At 38.3% G+C, this 17380-nt stretch overlaps 2 protein-coding genes across 3 annotated transcripts; one reads left to right on the top strand and one right to left on the bottom strand.

Moving 5' to 3' along the window:
- Nucleotides 1-1563: 1563 nt before the first annotated feature.
- EMB2656 (ARM repeat superfamily protein) lies at nt 1564-8228 on the bottom strand. The gene is made up of 12 exons (XM_089608581.1): nt 7741-8228; nt 6933-7136; nt 6436-6581; nt 5495-5763; nt 5120-5217; nt 4826-4973; nt 4292-4731; nt 3410-3906; nt 3220-3280; nt 2714-2989; nt 2280-2544; nt 1564-2130 (listed from the first exon to the last, which is right to left on the bottom strand). The coding sequence occupies exons 1-12, from the start codon at nt 8089-8091 to the stop codon at nt 1778-1780; spliced, it is 3108 nt and encodes a 1035-aa protein (XP_089464707.1). The 5' UTR covers nt 8092-8228; the 3' UTR covers nt 1564-1777.
- Nucleotides 8229-10973: 2745 nt separating this feature from the next.
- LOC149406763 (uncharacterized) lies at nt 10974-13526 on the top strand. Of its 2 annotated transcripts, none has more exons than XM_089625496.1 (6): nt 10974-11135; nt 11211-11284; nt 12340-12513; nt 12852-12933; nt 13009-13125; nt 13266-13526. In XM_089625496.1, the coding sequence occupies exons 3-6, from the start codon at nt 12395-12397 to the stop codon at nt 13314-13316; spliced, it is 369 nt and encodes a 122-aa protein (XP_089481622.1). In that variant the 5' UTR covers nt 10974-11135; nt 11211-11284; nt 12340-12394; the 3' UTR covers nt 13317-13526. The 2 variants fall into 2 exon arrangements, with proteins under 2 accessions (XP_089481622.1, XP_089481615.1); XM_089625489.1 differs by having other exon boundaries at nt 10976-11135; nt 12328-12513.
- The last annotated feature ends 3854 nt before the right edge of the window (nt 13527-17380 follow it).

Raw genomic sequence — 17380 nt, 5'->3', positions numbered from 1 at the left:
ATTACGAATGACCAACGTACAATTATGGGAATTAAGATGTGGAAGTCCCACTTGTTTTAGGGGTAGAATTTTGTTGCCTTATTTTAATTTTTCAAAGTCCATTGTCCCATTTTTTTTTTCTAAATATGTAATAAAGGGTAACAAATTACCTTATTCCCGGTTGATTTTTTAACTCTTTGGACGTTAAGTTAATATGTGTGTGCTGCCATTAATTTTATAAAAATTTGACATCGAACGGTATTATATGACGTTAAAACTTTAAACCAATTGGCAACCCCCATGTCTAGGATCGGTGGACATTTGTGTTGATGCCGCTATAGACACGTCGGAGGGGAAGTTTGGTACGGGATGTATCCTTCGCGACCACCGGGGTTGGGTCATTGCTTCGGAAATAAAGGTTAAAAAGTCCGGTTTCTCCCCCCCTCTTGCGGAGGCCTGTGCGATTCTTGGAGGTTTACGATTGGCGGAAGAGCTTGGGTTTCAATGCCTTACGGTGCATTCCGATTGTCTAGATGTTGTTCGAGCGACTAGAGGTGAGGCAATCCCGGTTACGGAGCTTGGTACGATTTTAGAAGACATTAAGGTTAGACGACGTGCTTTTTCTAATCTTGATATTCGTTTTATTCCTCGCTCGTGTAATGTGGCTGCGCACAACATGGCTAAATATGCTCTTAGGTTTAATTCGGATGCGCGATGGATGGGGCTTGTCCCTCCTTGTGCTATGCGAGAGGTTTTGAATGATTTATCGTGTTGATGTAACCACGGTTTTCCTCCGCCACTTAAGTGAGGGTTTCAATGAATTTTACCGTGGTGCCGCCCACGTTTTCAAAAAAAAAAAAAAAAAAAAAAAAACTTTAAACCAATTAGACGCTGAGATGTCAGTGGCACAGGCCCGGCTTTACTCTTAGGTAATAAAACGACTGCTTTAGGCACATAAATTAAAAAAGTCCATTATCTGTCAAATTTTTTTAACGGCTTCTATTTCCCTAAAAATAAAAAAAGCAATTAATGCTTGACGCGAAACAACTAATGCTCACGTAGCATCTTTCCTTTCTTAATGAGACACAGGAAGGGAAAGAAAAAGCCCATTATAGAAAGGCCTATTTCCAATATTTAGCTAGTTATGCTCAGTAAATATTTTCTATGCATATAGCAATATTATGAATGGCCAAAAGAAAAAAAAATCAATATACACAAACAATCATCTTCCATTGTTCCACATTCGGTCTAAATGTTCAAATATTTTAAAAAAAAAAAAAAAAATGCTTGCTTTACTTACTTTGTGAAAATATTTTTTTTGTCAAATATTTGTATTATTATTTGATAGTATCAATAAAGTCTACGCTTGTCACTAATGACGTAAATGCCCCAATTGTTCAAGTCCCTATTCAGTTGAAGCCTTGAAGGAATGTAACCCTATAGTTAGTCGATGTGGAAAGACGTCTTACGAAATCTGCCGAAATACTTTTGACCATAAACTTTGGAACTGAAGCGTCTCTTGTTGATAAGGAACCATTTTTCACGTAGAATAGCCCACAAGTCCATGAGACGTACAGTTCCATATATATACGCACCAAAAAACTATTGCGCGGTGTGTAAATTTTGGCTTGATGAGTTTTCACAACAGCAAAACATTCATATCTCTAGATTACAATACTTGTTTGCTTGCACATACAAAGCTGTACATTCTCTGCAGCCAAACCAGAACATACTAACACAACACTTATGAGAGTGAGAAATTATCATGTCGTAAAAGATTAATTATTCGGCGCACTGATCATAATTCATCAGAACTCTCGTCAGATGTCACCTCGGAGTCATTGTCTTCTTCTTCTATATCTCCTTCTTCTTCTTCTTCTTCTTCAAAGATATCATCTTTACCCATTTTGGGAGCTCGACTCGTCGTCAACTTTGATAGCGCTGCAGTCTTACTTGCCCTCTCTGAGCGCCTGCTAACAGAGACGGGGACACTAGCGACAACCGAAATGGGTGAGCTTTCATCTTCGGAGGACTCTTCTTGATGCCTCGGGCGTCTTCTTCCACGGGTCGGCTTGGTTGACCGAGGAGCCGGGGTTTGAAGTGTTTCTACAGAGTCAGCCAGGTCGAAGCTACAGTCTATTCCTAACTTCCCTGCAGAAGAAAATTCGAAACGCAAGAGTTTTAAGACAAATGATGTTTCTGACAATCATTTGTCATTACTGGTGGTGGTTGTCTTAACTAAAGAAATACATCTGATCAACTCGTTTTTATTTCACCCATTACCAATAGGAATGCATTACCAAATATAAGATTAGCCTGCTCTTGCGATACTTCCAGATCTGAATGCATATCGTTTGCCTTGAGATGATCATGCATGCGCTTAAACTCCTTTACAAGATCCTTCTCCAAGGGAACTGCTCCGGAAACTTGAACTAAAAGTCTTCTCATCAGCTGAATCGCCACTTGATCTGCCGAGCCGAAATTAAGCAAAACAAGAACTCTACACAATGCCAAGATGTAGGACTTCATCGCTGCGGTCGTCTTCTTTTCGAAGCCTGACACCACCTAAACACACACAATATTGAACTGTAAGAATCAGAAGCAAAAGATAAATACTGTTGTAACTTTTTAGCACTTCCCTCTTTATAATAAAAAAAATCATGTTTCTTTAAAAGTAGAAAGAAAAAAAATGTTTCGATCGAACCATATATCAATTTATTGTTAGTGCAGTTACCTCTGCGGCTATGCGTATTGCCAACCCTTCCTTTGTACAATCAAGCGGAGATTCTTGTTCCACGGCAACTTCTGGCTGCTCGCTGCTATGGTTTTCATCGCTTGTCTCACTCTGCTTTACGTACAGAGGAGCGTGCATCATCTGCAACATAAATCGCGATGCTTGGACAGCACGCTTGCGCATATTAGACACGGCCACTGAAGAGCCTCCAGCGTTTCCGAAAATTCCCGGCCACATCGATCGCATCACTGGAATGAAAGCCTCGGATATATATTTCTGCAGTAATATATTATAGCTTATGGTTAAAGGTGAATGCATGACATAACATATCATATAAATTGAGCTCTCTTGATATATAAAGGAACGTCATGATGAATATTTTTTTTTTCTTTTGTTTGGAGTCTTCTCGTTTTTTTTGTAGATTTAGATTTTTTTTGGATTAATGTAAGAAAAAATAAATAAATAAATAAAATAAAATAAAAATAAAAATATTGTGTAACGAATACCTTGTGATTGACTGAAAGAGAGGGATAATGCTCAAAAAATACAGATAAGCATTGCTTCAGCCTGTACAACAAACTTTAAGTTAGGTGTATTTTATCTTGGCCAAAATATATAGATATAGCAAGATAAACGAAATAGAAAACAGTACAGATATACACACACACATACATATATGTATATATATATACGTACCGTTGCAAGTCTTTTGTTTCACTGCTGAAATACAAGCTAATGAGCTTAGTTAGCAGCAACGGGTGTAAAGAAGTTGGCAGGCTTGGATAGTTCTCACTCAGAAGGAGAATCTTTACAAATCCCTCCCCGAGTATAGATTGAACCGATTCATTTTCATCACTATGTTCCCAATCATCTTTGCCAAGTGCAGCATATAAGAAGTCAAGAAGTTTTGTATTCCCGTCATCAGAAGTTGTTATAGGACTAGAAGCAGCCAAGTTGTTTTCAATCTCCGACGAAAGATCCTCTCCCAAAGCCTTGTCCACTTCCTCAGGATTATGCCACATCCCGAGATCAATTAATGCCTTAGAGGCCATTATGCCTATTGGCGCAAGTCCTTTAGCAAAAGAGAGCAATAATTGCCTCACTATATCCTTGCTTGGTTTTCTCTCTAACAACCCAAAAAGTCCAAGACATCTGACAGCAATTCTTTGAACGTCTAGATGAGCATGTTTCGCCTGCAGTTTAGACAGCATAAAAAAATCTTAGCACTTTCAAATCATGACCATAAAAGTTTTCTTTGAGCCACTGTTCATATAACTTATATCCTTGGGACACAAAAATTGGAAAGTAACCATACATAAAGGAAATGCTAAATCGTAGTCACTCTATCTAAATCATTTTTTTTTTTTTGAGAAAATCCAAATCAGAATCAATTTGACCAATTTAAGCAGTTCACACCCATTCAGTACCAGAATGCTTTGTTTACTGTGTCAGTAGCAAACAAATAAAATCAACTGCCCTAGAAAGTGTTTTTAAGTAAAATGGTGCATAAGAAACATCTATGTAAAAGGACTGTTGAGCTAGCTATTCAAGCTCTGGAAGATGCTACATGATCCTTACCGCAGGAAGCAATATGGACTGGAGTATTTCAGTTGGTTCAATTGATTTCCCTTGAATTAAACGTAATGATTTTGTATTCTCCAAGAGTAGACCAATCACAGCTACACAGTGCATCCACTGCATGAAATCCGCTGCTCTCTCCCTGCAAGGCTGAGCTAGATTTTCTATAACCCCAAGGACAACTTCTTCAAATTCACCATTAGCTGCATGAACCTTTCTTGCCAATCCAGACACTGCGTTAGCCCAGTCTCTATCTCCACCTAGGTTTATCCCATCACCTAGAACAACCATGTTCCCAACATCATCTACTTCATGGTCAAAAGGCTTGTGTAAGAGCTCCAACACAAACTCACTAGCCACCTTCCTGTTTGTAGTATCAGAAAAATCAAGCACCGCCCCTATCAACAGAAGTTGACGAGACGCAAAGCGATAATTTGATCCTGAATATTTCAGCCAAAGTTAGTTCAGACAAACGAGCCTAGCTTCAAACGTAAATTCAGCTATCCTTTTCACAAAAACGAGATTAAGCACTACCTGCACCCATATGAGCTTTCACCAACGCAATATAGTCAGAGATGGTTTCCGGTAGAATACTCTCAAGGAGGTCATTGCTCTTCGAGGCTTCTGCTGCATACACTGCTGCCTCGGTGCCCATAGTAGAGGCAGCATCTGAGCCCTTTGCCTATTAAGTGAATAATTTGGACTTAAAGGAAACTCGAAATATATTTACATTTTGCAACTCTATAATCAATAATATTACTGCTCACCAAAGCTCAATAATCTGAAAATATGAACCGGAGGAGAATAATAGAAGAGGGATAGTCTTACTTGTGCTTCTTTCTGCAAGTGCCTACATACCATCTTCCAATAAAAAGCATCTTCTGCTTCCATTAGTTGAATTCTTGGGGTGGTATTGATAGCATCGGCTAATATTTAAAAGAAAAAATGAAACTCGTATAACTACTATTGCACCAAATAACCTAGACAAGGTAATCACAGCTATCCTGAAGATGAGTTGCAACAACAACAACAACAACAACAACAACAACAACAACAAAAAAACTTCTACAGGCACGTCATGAGATATGCCTTTCTTAAATCCTTTAAAATATTTTATATCAGCTTGCATGAAGCAAGGTGTGCATTGATGCATGTAAACAAACAGTATTGCTTTAAAGGTTATAAATGAGAACTTGGACTAACCGTCAGTGTTCGAAGAGCAAGATGATATATATTTTTGGATGCTTTCATCATCACATATTTGAACTAAGCCAGCTTCTAGTAAAGCCCTAATCACGGAATCCCCAACCAATTCATATGTTTCAACATCTAAGAACTTGAGAAACTCCACAACATCTCCATTACAACACTTGCCCAACCACTCCTCTTTCATCAGTCTAAGACACTCCTTGACAACTAGTGCAGAGCGATCAGCGAGACCTCTCTGAAGAATTACTGTTCTGTGCTTGATGCTGTGAGGGGAGAAAAGAAAGAAAAAAAATGGAAAACAAAGGGAAACTTGTAAGATAAAAATGTTGCTCACTATGACAGGGTGGCTTGTTCGCCATACTGCTGCAGATAAGCTTATAAATCTAGTGGAAACATACATAGCTCGTGTTATGATGCATGTTGCCGATAAAAGGAAAGAGATTTTTATATTTATATGAACCATGGTGTTGTACTCACTAACAACCGCCCAAAAAGAAAAAACCTTTCCTTTTGGGGGTAGGAAAATCATGATCGGTATTGCGGACCCAAAGCTGGCTAAAGCTCTTGAATTTGGGTGTGGGTCCTTCCAAAATGGAAGTCCTTGCTCTTTCTTTTTCTTTAATCATTGAAGTCCTTAGGTGTTAAGGCTAATGATACTAGTGGCAAGTCTAGTAACAATCAGTTATGACGTACTGTTGAGTGTTAATTAGTTACATCTACTGCCATGAGTTTGTTAATGCTTTCATGGAGTGAACAGTTTGTTAGAGTTTACATACGTATAAATTCAAAATTCTAACTGTAATCTCATCATGCAATTAATAATATAACATTCATTCATCCAAACACCTTCTCTTTAGTCATTATATTAGGCAACCACGGTAAGATAATCCAAAAAAAGAGAAAGAATGCACTTTCTAGCCATATCATAGCTTTACCTGAGACTTTGTAAAGGAAATTTATCAGCTAGAACGCTATACGCTGTTTTGCGTACTGATTCATTCACATCCAAGGTACAATCAATAATTGCTGGAGAAGTTGAGCTGGAAGCAGGCAAAGATAACAATATTGTCTTACGAACCTCCTATTAAGAAGAAAAGATCAGTACTAGCATACATAGCCCCCCATAGTATCTTCTGGTTAAAAATTTACATCATGTAACCATACACTTTAATATGAGGATCAAACACCAACAATTAATTATTATGATACTTCTACTCAACGACATGGCATGGAGAGAGGTGGTGAACTAGAGAGCTTTTTTCATTTATAAAGCACCAATACCTTTTAGAGCCAGGCTTTATTGTTTAGCACAAGCCCCGTACACATAACCACGAGTACATTCTAATTCAACTTTACTATTTAAAAATGTACGTACACCTTATTTTCGAAATAAGAAAATGTGATTATTTAAACACGTTGCTGGGGTACTCACCGCACTTGGTTCAACAGGAAGAACCTCTAGCAGTAGATCAAGGACGTCACTGCTTTCACAGTCGGTTGCAAAGCGAGAAAGTGCCCTAACAGCACACGTGCGGATTATGGCTACCTTATCTTGCACCCGAATCATTAAGCACTCTATCACCTCATCCCAAAACTCATCTGCAACTTCTGCATCATCTGGCAACCTCATGATGATCTAGAAAATAAAAATAAAAATTCATGACCCACCGAAAGCAAAAATATAAGGAAATCAATTTCACTCTAAGAACTCTACATGGAATGAAAAACTGAAGTCAATATTTGAACCAGAAACTAGTAGAAATATATCCATATTCATCTTACAATTCGTTGCTAGCTCATAAGTGAAAGTGGGAAACTGAGAACTTAATTATATACCCATTCTACAACAAGTATAATGCTAAACTAAACTAACAGATCAGGCATATATATGACCAACCCAAACAAACTAACAGTGTCTTTCTAATTTCTTGAACAACACACCTAAAATTCGCATTAAAAAACATAACAGTTTTTTTTTTTTTAATTTTTAAACATGAACTTAAAAATTCAAAGAGTTGCTACACAGAAACAAGCAATCCAATTTGTGCGTAAGTTTACGTTCAGTCTCAACTTTTCTGTAACGTTTATGTTCCATTTCAATTCAGATTTCACACATCCACCACTAACGTTTCTCGGACCTCCAAAACGCTTCAAGTCTGCCAAAAACAACTTCCAAAAAAACTCTCAAGGAGTGGCTAAAATCCACATCAAACTCAGTACAGCGGACTGGAAACAAGTACCTCGGAGAGGATCTGGCAGGCGCGGAACCTGGCGGACTTGCTGGCGGAAACAGAGGCGGCGATGAGGAATCTGAGTTGTCCTTCGATGAAGACGCCGACATGGGAGGCGGCGAAGGCTGAGATGAATCGGACGGCCCGCTCGGCGGCGGCGGAGCGCCTCTCGAAGGCGAAGAGCGGTGTGATGGCCTTTTGGAAGGCGGAGGAGAACAGAGAAGGTGGCGATTTGGAGCGGAGGGCCGAGAGGTCCTTCAGCTTGCGGTTGTGCGTCGCGTTTGAGGCCATGGATTCGTCTAGGGTTTTCGCGATCTTGCGAATCAATTGAACCTCTTCTTCGTCAATCATCACCGCCATCTCTCTCTCTCTCTCTCTCTCTCTCTCTCTCTCTCTCTCTCTCTCTCTCTCTCTCTCTCTGTTCGGATTGGAAGAAAAAGTGTCGTTGGATCTGCTCGATTTTTGGATGTTTGAATTCGAGCGGGAATGAGTTCTCAATGGCGGATTTTCAAGCATTCGAGGCTTTTTTATATTTTTATTTTTGTCAGGGTATTTTAAGAAATGAAAATATAATTCATGTCCCTAGGTTTTATATATTGTGTATTTCCAGTCATTTGTTTACTATCTATGTAAATATTATGTTTTATTAATAGTCATTTGAAATTTATTGATTAACAAAATAGTCAAATATTCAACTTTTTAACAAAGTAGCTAAATTTACATTTTCCAAATTTTTTTGACAACCAGGATTAAAATTTTTGACGATTATTATAAGCAATATATCACTTTCAAAAAATTTAATCTTGTTGTCAAAAAAAAAAAATTAAACCAGATTACTGCACATTTTTGCTATTTCACTAAATTAAGGAACCTTGGTTATTTTGCAAATTCATAACTTTAAATTAGCTATTTAGCTACACCAATTGGGAGATTGACACTAATAATATCAAACAGACGTAAAATCCAAAATTTGACACAAATAGTACTAGTGGTAGGTGATAAAATTAATTCTTTCATCAACTGCTCTCAGTCAAAATTTTCCCCAACTTTTCTCCTGCTTGGCTTCTTCCTTGCTCCAATCAAACGCAGTTTTCATTCTGATTGACACGTCCCTTCTTCTTGCTCCCTCTTTCTTCAGTTTTCGCTCGTCGAAATCCTTCTTCACGAGGCTCGTCGGAATCCTTCTTGATGAGGCGTGCCGGAATCCAAACGCACCCCTCTTTCTGCAATTTCAAGGCTAAGCCTATTTTAAAAGTCCAAACTTGAAATAAATATGTTCATCTTCTTCGTTAGTCATTATCTCAGTGTGGGTCAGGGTTGGGCTCGTCTTCTTCCTCGCCGTGGAGCCCTGAACTCGTCTTCTTCGTTGCTTGTTTGGGTCGAGATCCAAAAATTCTTCTGATATATTTTGGTTAGTTCATCGTCTTTTTAACAAATAAAAAAAAGTTTAAATGATTTCATTCAATTTAAGGTTCCAGTGCATTTCCGAGTATTTCTGAGTGATTACTTCGTCAAAAATGAAGGGCTTTTTTTTCGCGATGAGTTTTTCAAGTGATTACCTTTGAAAATATAATACTTGAATATAATACAAATGTTTACATACTCGTATCAAACCCCGGAACAAACTTTCTTAATCGTAAATAACAAAAATATTTACAACAAAACCGGAACCGAAACCTGACAATTACACTGTGACATAAAAAAATACATAGAGCTTAAGAATTGATTGGCCCCCAGAAGGAACGGAAAATAAAGCTCCGAAGAAAAAGAGGTCTTGGTCCTAAACTGACCGAAATAGCTCATTCTAGTTTGAACGAGACCAACCTTGACTCGAAGACTTCATCACAACCTCATGCAATTTCGCTGCCTTGGCGCTCACCTACCATTTCATGACGCTGCCAGCATCACCGTCCATCGGCCAACGCTTCGGTCCATCTTGTCGCTCCTCGAAGTCAACTCTAATGACACAAACACATACAGAAACACGACACAAATCCGTCAACAAAATCTGATCCTCGATGGCTCTGGATTAGTTCGAGTAAATATCAATTACTCACGGCTAAACTCGACAAACATGAGACCGTAAACTCGAGAAAACTCCCTCCTCATTTCAAATAACACAATCCGAACCCACATCCAAACTAATTAGCGTCAAATCTCAGGTTCAAACCCGTTCCACTAAAACTGATATCCTCGTCGACGTGAATAACTAACTTTAAAACAGCCCACAACTCATACTTTCACTAATCAAACAAGAAAATCTCATGGTTTCCAAGGTATCCTCAAATCCAAGCTCAAAAACCTTTAGCAACCTAAATTTCCAGATTTTCAACTCAAAAACACCAACTCTCTACAGTCTGAAATTTCCAAAATCAAACACCATTTTTTTTTCTTTATTTCAGAACAGGCCGCCGGAAAGGAAATTCGATCCATAACACCTAGATGATACAATTTCAACTTCAGTTCCAAGATTTAAATTCATAAATTCAAGAGCTTTAATTTCCTCCTTGGAAATTCAAGCAAGTCAAGAAAGTAGTTGAAGGAATTGAATTCGTTCGAGATGAATTCAAGTATAGATTTTTTTTTAAAATTTGCAAGTCAAGTCTAAGAAGACATATTATGTTATAGGGTCAAAATTGACCCTCGGAAAAGGACAAAACGCGACAGAATACGAATAATGTAATCATTTTTCGCCGTCAGTCTCGACCAAGCTCGGACGAGGCCTAGACAGGCCCCGTGTTAAGTAAGGTGTTTTTGTAATCTCGTTTAGCAAATCCTTAATAAGATTAAGCGAGTCTCCTTGAAGAGAGTGGTTTTTGCAAATAAAAATCTCTCGAGAGTATGAAGTAGTCCATAAATTTATAAAATAAATATTTAAGGTCACTTGAAGATTTCAGAATGGAATTGAGAAGTTTTGAGATTTATTCGAACGAATTTTATTTCCCGAAAAGAGATTTCGGTGATTTATAGACTTAAATAAATTTTCCTAGGAGTGAAAATTAATTCCGAGACGACTTAAATATGTTTATTTAATTCCAATCGGAAAAAAGGAATTTTTCGATTTTATTTCATTACTTATTTCCATGTATTTAGGACGGAAATATAAAGTTTTGAAGATAAAGGACTGTTTTGCAACACGAAATTGAAAAGAAAGTATGTTTGAGGAGTATTTTCTCAGGCGGTCAAGAGTTAATAGACTCCTTCGCAAATGTTTGACCTTGTCTCCTGACCCACGGGCACAATCCTTCGATCTCATTCTTCTCTTTTTCATTGTCGTGATACCAAAAAAAAAAAAAAAAAAAAACGCTCTGAAGCTTTGAGCGATTGACACCGAGAGAGAGCGAGAAAGAGAGAGAGATAGAGAGCGTTCGTCGGAGAAGGAAAAGCCGAGCTACGCCCGTGTCGTAAGTCTCCTTCCCTCTTCGTTCATTTTTACTCTGTTCTTCTCCCAGTCTCGTTTGAGCTCGCGTTTTGGCTAGGTGTGAGCTGTTCTTCAGGGTCTCGTCGTGGTTTTGAGGACGAAGAAGAGCCTCGCGCCGGAGTTCGAAATAAGGTAGGATGATTTCGAAATTTCTCTCTTATTTTTAATCCGAAAATTAGGGGTTTGAGTTTTGAGGGGCTTTCGGGTTTTGTGATGATTTTCGTGGATTCGGGTTGGTTTTTATTGTTCATTTTCGTGGCTGAGATTGTTTGCTTTGATTGCTAGTTTTTCTGAGATTGGGTTTCAAGGATTCGTTTTTTTTAGGGTTTTAATTTCTGAATTCGGATTTTTGAGATTAAAACGTGTTTTGCTCGAGTCTGTGCTCGTTAATGATTCTGTTGAGGATTTTCAACGAACATTTGACGTGCAATGCAAACATATTTAGCTGGATTTTGGTGTTAAAATTACTTTAGCCTCTACTTCCCCGCCCAGGATTTACTTTAGCCTCTCTTTTCCTCTGATTTTGTTTTTCTGGTCTGCGATTTCGCGATTTTTTTTATCCTTCGATTTTTGGCTCCAAAGAATCTTTCTTTGAATGCTAAAATTTGTGTGATTCAGAATTCCGAAATGTTCATTGAATCATGAGAATGGGCTTTTCTTCGTTGATTTCTACATCTATTATTTGTTTTCTCTTTTTTCATACTCTCTTTTTGTACATTTTTCTTTTAACTTGTCTCTTCAGAAACTGAACTGATCTTCCTGAAGTACTACTGAATTTTTCGGTGGAGAGAGCTTTGATTTGTATGCATCACTTATGATGCATAACAGTGATATTATGATCTTCATTCAGTATGAGGATATAATTGTTTTGTCCATTTGGTCATTGCGCACAAAGTGTTTGACATAATGCCTAAATGAACTTAAGGCTTGTAATAACTCTGAGGTGTGGAAGACGCAAAATTATAATTATTTCTGAACCGGCCATTATTGAATGATACGCGTTTGGCTATTAAGTTTACATAACACTTCTAAACAGATTCTTATATATAACAACCCTTAATGTAGAATAGAATGAACATCTTAATTCAACCTAGGCTAGGTTACAATAAATCATTGTGTGATTGCTTACATTAAAAAAATAAGTAGCCTCAACTAAGTTTTTTTGGTGCCTAAAGTTAATGCATTAGGTCGTAGGCACGCCATCTGTTCGAGGAATTTCCCATCGGAAGCCGATAAGAGACAATGGGGTTGTATAATCTGGGTGCAGAGATTCTGAAGATTCAAAAGCTTCGAAGAGGCGTGTCATGGGCTGGATTCTACTGCTTTGTTGCCGCGCTAGCCTATGCTTACACCGACTCTACGTGAGTTCGCTTGTCTCCAAAAATATAGAACTTACAATTACTAGTCGTTGATTACGGGTTGCATATAGAATTGTTAAATAGTTGTTGGTCTATGAACGAGATGTATTGTGGTAGTGATAGGACCCGGGTTTCTATGTTTATCGAGGCCTCTCCACTAAGCTACGAAAAACTAGAACGAAAACAACTTCAATTTTGTTATCGCATGTCAGAAACCCAAAAGAGTTGTGGCCATCAATATACTTAATAAATCTTCAAGTCATAGCAAGTAAATCCTGAAATTACTATATTACCCGTTGCAACTTTACCAGCAGTCTTAACAGTTAGTCTGTTTGTTGCAGAACTAGAGCTGGGTATTCAAGAGCTGATCAATTCTATGCATCTTACCCCGCTGGAACTGAGCTTCTTGTTGATACAACCAAGGTTCGAATTCGAGTGCAGTATTCGATTCATTGATTGGATGATTTAATTTAATTTTATTTTATTGTATATGGATAGTTATACAAGGCTGCGCTGGGAAATGTCTTCGACACCGAAGATTGGGGTCCAATAGAGTACTCTATCATGGCGAAACATTTCAAGCGCCAGGGAAATTCGGCTTATGAGTACCATGCTGTAAGTCTATTTTACGTTATATCTCCACTGAAGCTAAAATGAATTTATAATCTGTTCTCTTGATTCGTCGTCTCCGATTTGTGTATTTTCATCTCTTAAAGTTTCAGTGCTCATATTTTATGATTTTATTTTCGCTGCAGCAATACATGTCGCACCTTCTCTCCCATGGACAACTTGATGGAAGCGGCTAGCAAGACGTTATCCTCTCTCTGTTCCGACTTTTATTAGATAGATTATCTATACGGATTTATGATATTGGCGGTTAAATAGGTTTCACGGCAGCCATAAGAAAAAAGAAAGAGTTTGGTCTATCTATCTCTTCTCCTCTGTGTCCTGTCTCTAACAATCAACACACTCAAATTTGAGTGTTAAGGTTTATTTTAGACTATACAGTTCGTGAACTTTTTTTTTTTTGACATTGTTTATAAAGGGGCTCGTATATGTATATGTATATGTATATGTATATGTATATTATCAGTATGGCATCCACGTTAAAAAAAATGGCGATTTATAAAAAAGCATTCAGAAATAGTATAAAAGCCACGATCACCTTTTCTCATATACATACATATAGATCCAATTTATTAAATAATTTACAAGATTATCCAGTAACATGATTTAAACAATGCTTCTCTGTTCTCCTCTTTAACCTTTTAATTTACTTAGTCCATATTAATTTGTTGATCATCAGAACTTACTCATACTAATTTTGATTGATAATTGTAAATAGTTATAAATAAATGTTAATACGCTTTGAACAAAAAACACAAAAAAACCGAAGAAAGAAAGCATAATTGATTAATAACATTTAATTCTGATGATAGCATTGGCAAAAAAAGAAAGCATAGTATTTTGCTCATAACAACAAAAAAGTAGAAACTTCAAGAATCTGTGTCAAGCACTTTGCGTGCCTAATATATTTGACTATAAGAATTCAATAAGAAAAAAAAAAAAAAAAATTCACAAAACTTAAGGCAGCAATGGGTTTGGTTATATTCGAGGTTTAAAATTTCGAAAAATTACGTGAAAATTGCTCCGAAATTGCGGTAATTTGGGAAGTCCGGCACGTTTACAACCATATGTGTGTTTCGCCATTTTGTGTCGCGTGTATTGCGTCGAAATTGTGTGGAAATTTTCATGTCGTTGCGTCCATTAATGTCGTTTAGTCCATGATATAAAACACAAAAAATCGTGTCATTTTCGTCACAATTTCCGCCACATTTCATGCTGTAATTTCGATCACGTCGTCCAAAACCCAACCAAGCTAGTGCAAATTCAACAATATTTCGAGAAATTGTATGAAAATTGTGTAAAAATTGTGCTTATTTGTGTTTTTCAGCATATAAATTATAATTTTTAAGAGTTTTATTTTCATTGGATGTTGTTTGTACTTATTTCATGGTAAACATATTTTATTGTTTTAATATTTTTGGAGAGGTTACAAATTCATTTTAAATTGATGTTAATTGTTAGAAAATTGTAGTTATATATATATATATATATATATATATATATATGTATATGTAAACAAGTATTTGAAAATATGAAAAATGATAACTTGTTAGTGAATTTAATATTTGGGGTAGTCTATGAAATTATGATGTGCTTAGAATTTATTATGTGTGTTTCTCATTGTGCTTGACTTTGATATTTTCAAGGAGTTCTTTTGCAATGACGTCTCTAACGACCAGAGGGTAAGTTTCCTTCGATTGCCTTATCGCATCTTTTCGTGATGGTTTCACTTTTGTTAACTTGTTCTTTTGATCGCTTTAGGTGCTTGCACGTACGACCCTGGGCGAGAAGATTGTGCACGACCTCATTCGGCGCATGAGACTCATCCATGACGAGCTTGCTCAAGCGAAGTCTCAGTTAGCCTGGGCCGAGCGGGGTTTCCATCCAAGGACGAAGTTCGCGAGTATTCGCGAGCAGCTTCAAGAGACTCACGTGGAACTAGGAGTCGTCCAAGATCGGTGTGATCGCGCCCAGTCGGCGGTGGCGAGGATGGCGAGAGAGTTAACTATAGAGCGTCAAGCTCTCGAAGTGGGGACTCGATTAACGAAAGTCTCCCGGAGCGAGGTGCATGACCTTCGACGCCAATTGGACACCCGGACGGATGAGGTAAACATCGTGCATGATCAGCTCACGTCGAGCGAGGCTGCATGCATCCGGGCGGAGTGCGAGCGTGACCCTTTAGCGAAAGAGGTTGCTCAACTTACTGAGGAGAAGGCCGCAGCGGAGCGACTCGCGTCTGACTTGCAGGATGACTTCGACGTCGGGGTCGAAGAGGCCAGACATTCTGTAACGGTGGAGTGTCGGGAAGCTACCGTGGCCGAGAATGTCTCTCGGGGGATCACTTTCGCCTTCTTTGACTCTCTATTCCCGCCGCTTGACGGGGTCGAGCCTCCTGGTCGTGGAGACGAACATGTCAACTTTGAGTAGTCGTTTTTATTTTCTGCGCAAGTGTTTAGCGAATTGTTTTTCATAGGAATTTTCTTTTTCAGCGCACTTGTCTAAGAGCTTGTTTTTTAGATTTTTTTTTTCCTTTTTCAGCGCACTTGCATTAGCGCTTACTTAGTAGGAATTCTTGAGCAGTTGCTCCCTTATATGAGATATATATTTTTGCTTTCGAGTTCGAATGTTGTCTTTAAACTGATCTTTTGAACAAGTCCGCTCATCTTGATCGTCAGTGTATACTTTCGTTTCGATTAGTCGTGGCGTATTTTGGTAGGCATGTGTCATTGTCGATTGTTTTGACAAGTCTTCCGCTCTTGGCAGGATTCGGCTCTCATTCCCTTAGCAATTGTGTTGGCATGTTTGCCTTTGCAGGGATTAGGCCTGAGACATCTGAACCGTTGTATGGTTCGCGTCCTTGTTCCCGGGCGAGTGTATCGCTTCTTTGGGTTGGGACGAGTCTATCGTAATGTTGCGAAGGCGTGGACACGCCGTGTTTGACATCTTTGATTATGTTACGTATGGCAACTTGGTGCGTCATGTGAGACGGCTTTTGTGCGTCGTGACAGACGGCTTAGGTTGCGCCTAGTGTGGCTACTTAGGTGCGTCTTGGGAGGACGGCTTTGGTGCGTCGTGGTAGGCGACTTAAGGTGCGTTGTGGAAGACGGCTTAGGGTGCATTGTGGAAGACGACTTAAGGTGCGTGATGGAAGACGGCTTTAGTGTGTCTTATGGCAGCTTGGATGCGCCTTATGGCGGCTTTTAGTGCGTCGTGGAAGACAACTTAAGTTGTGTCGTGGAAGACGACTTAGAGTGTGTCGTGGAAGGCGGCTTAAGGTGCGTCTTGGAAGACGACTTTAGGTGCGTTGTGGAAGATGGCTTAGAGTGCGTCGTGGAAGACGGCTTAAGGTCCATCATGGAAGACGACTTTAGTGCACCTTATGGCGGCTTGGGTCCGACGTGGAAGACGGCTTTAGGTGCGTCGTGGAAGATGGCTTTAGTTTGCCTTATGACGGCTTAGGTGCGCTTTATGACGACTTTGAATTCGTTGTGGTAGACGGCTTAGGGTGCATCATGGTAGACGGCTTATGGTGCATCGTGGTGGGCGGCTTAAGTAAATTAAGATCTAGAGCATCTCCAATGCAAAACTCTATAAATGCATATTTTTGCACTTTAAAATGCAATTTATGTCACTTCAAACAGTATTTCATCGCCAACCCAATATTCTATTTATAACACCAAAAAAATATATTCCATATTTTCTCCAATATTTTTAATAATTTTAAATTTCTAGTTATTACAATATAGTCCATATATATTGAATTTGTGTCTTTTGTATCAACCATTCTTTATAATTTTATACATATTATATAAATTTAAAATGATTGTGTGACTCTCCAATAAATACGAAGTAATAATTTTTTTTTATAAAATAAAAACACATTACATATAATATTTAAATAGTTGGTAAGCAATTATAAAGTGAAGTGCATCATACTAAAATACTAATTGAAAGAGCTATATAGAATATAGCAAGCTGAAATATTATTAGAATGATATTGATGAAATATATCAATGATATTGATAAACCCTACATTCCTAAATACTATGTTGTTTATGGCTATCATAGTGTGTTAATGCGATTTCTCGGATAACATTTGCGGGACACGTGTCGGGGTGCGAGCTTGCGACGTGTCTCGATATTTTGTTGTCAGGGTCACGTTTCCTCGGCTCTTAAGATGATTTGTGTTTTTTGAGGAGCGAGTAGGGTGAATGGAGGGTGTGACCGTGCTCTTCGTGAGCTA

This window comes from Urtica dioica, chromosome 1 (assembly GCF_054948205.1).
Source record: "Urtica dioica subsp. dioica isolate 48M chromosome 1, U.dioica_male_clone48M_v1_H2, whole genome shotgun sequence".
NCBI lineage: Eukaryota > Viridiplantae > Streptophyta > Magnoliopsida > Rosales > Urticaceae > Urtica > Urtica dioica.
This window is presented reverse-complemented; position numbering and strand designations above follow the sequence as displayed.

Excerpts from the sequence above, each read along its gene's own strand:
- LOC149406763 (XM_089625496.1), top strand. The coding sequence starts at position 12,395 with ATGGGGTTGTATAATCTGGGTGCAGAGATTCTGAAGATTCAAAAGCTT. Across the intron at positions 12,514-12,851 it reads TATGCTTACACCGACTCTAC|AACTAGAGCTGGGTATTCAA; the intron begins GTGAGTTCGCTT and ends TGTTTGTTGCAG. Across the intron at positions 12,934-13,008 it reads TTCTTGTTGATACAACCAAG|TTATACAAGGCTGCGCTGGG; the intron begins GTTCGAATTCGA and ends GTATATGGATAG.
- EMB2656 (XM_089608581.1), bottom strand. The coding sequence starts at position 8,091 with ATGGCGGTGATGATTGACGAAGAAGAGGTTCAATTGATTCGCAAGATC. Across the intron at positions 3,281-3,409 it reads GAAACAAAAGACTTGCAACG|GCTGAAGCAATGCTTATCTG; the intron begins GTACGTATATAT and ends TTTGTTGTACAG. Across the intron at positions 2,131-2,279 it reads GCAGGCTAATCTTATATTTG|GGAAGTTAGGAATAGACTGT; the intron begins GTAATGCATTCC and ends TTTCTTCTGCAG.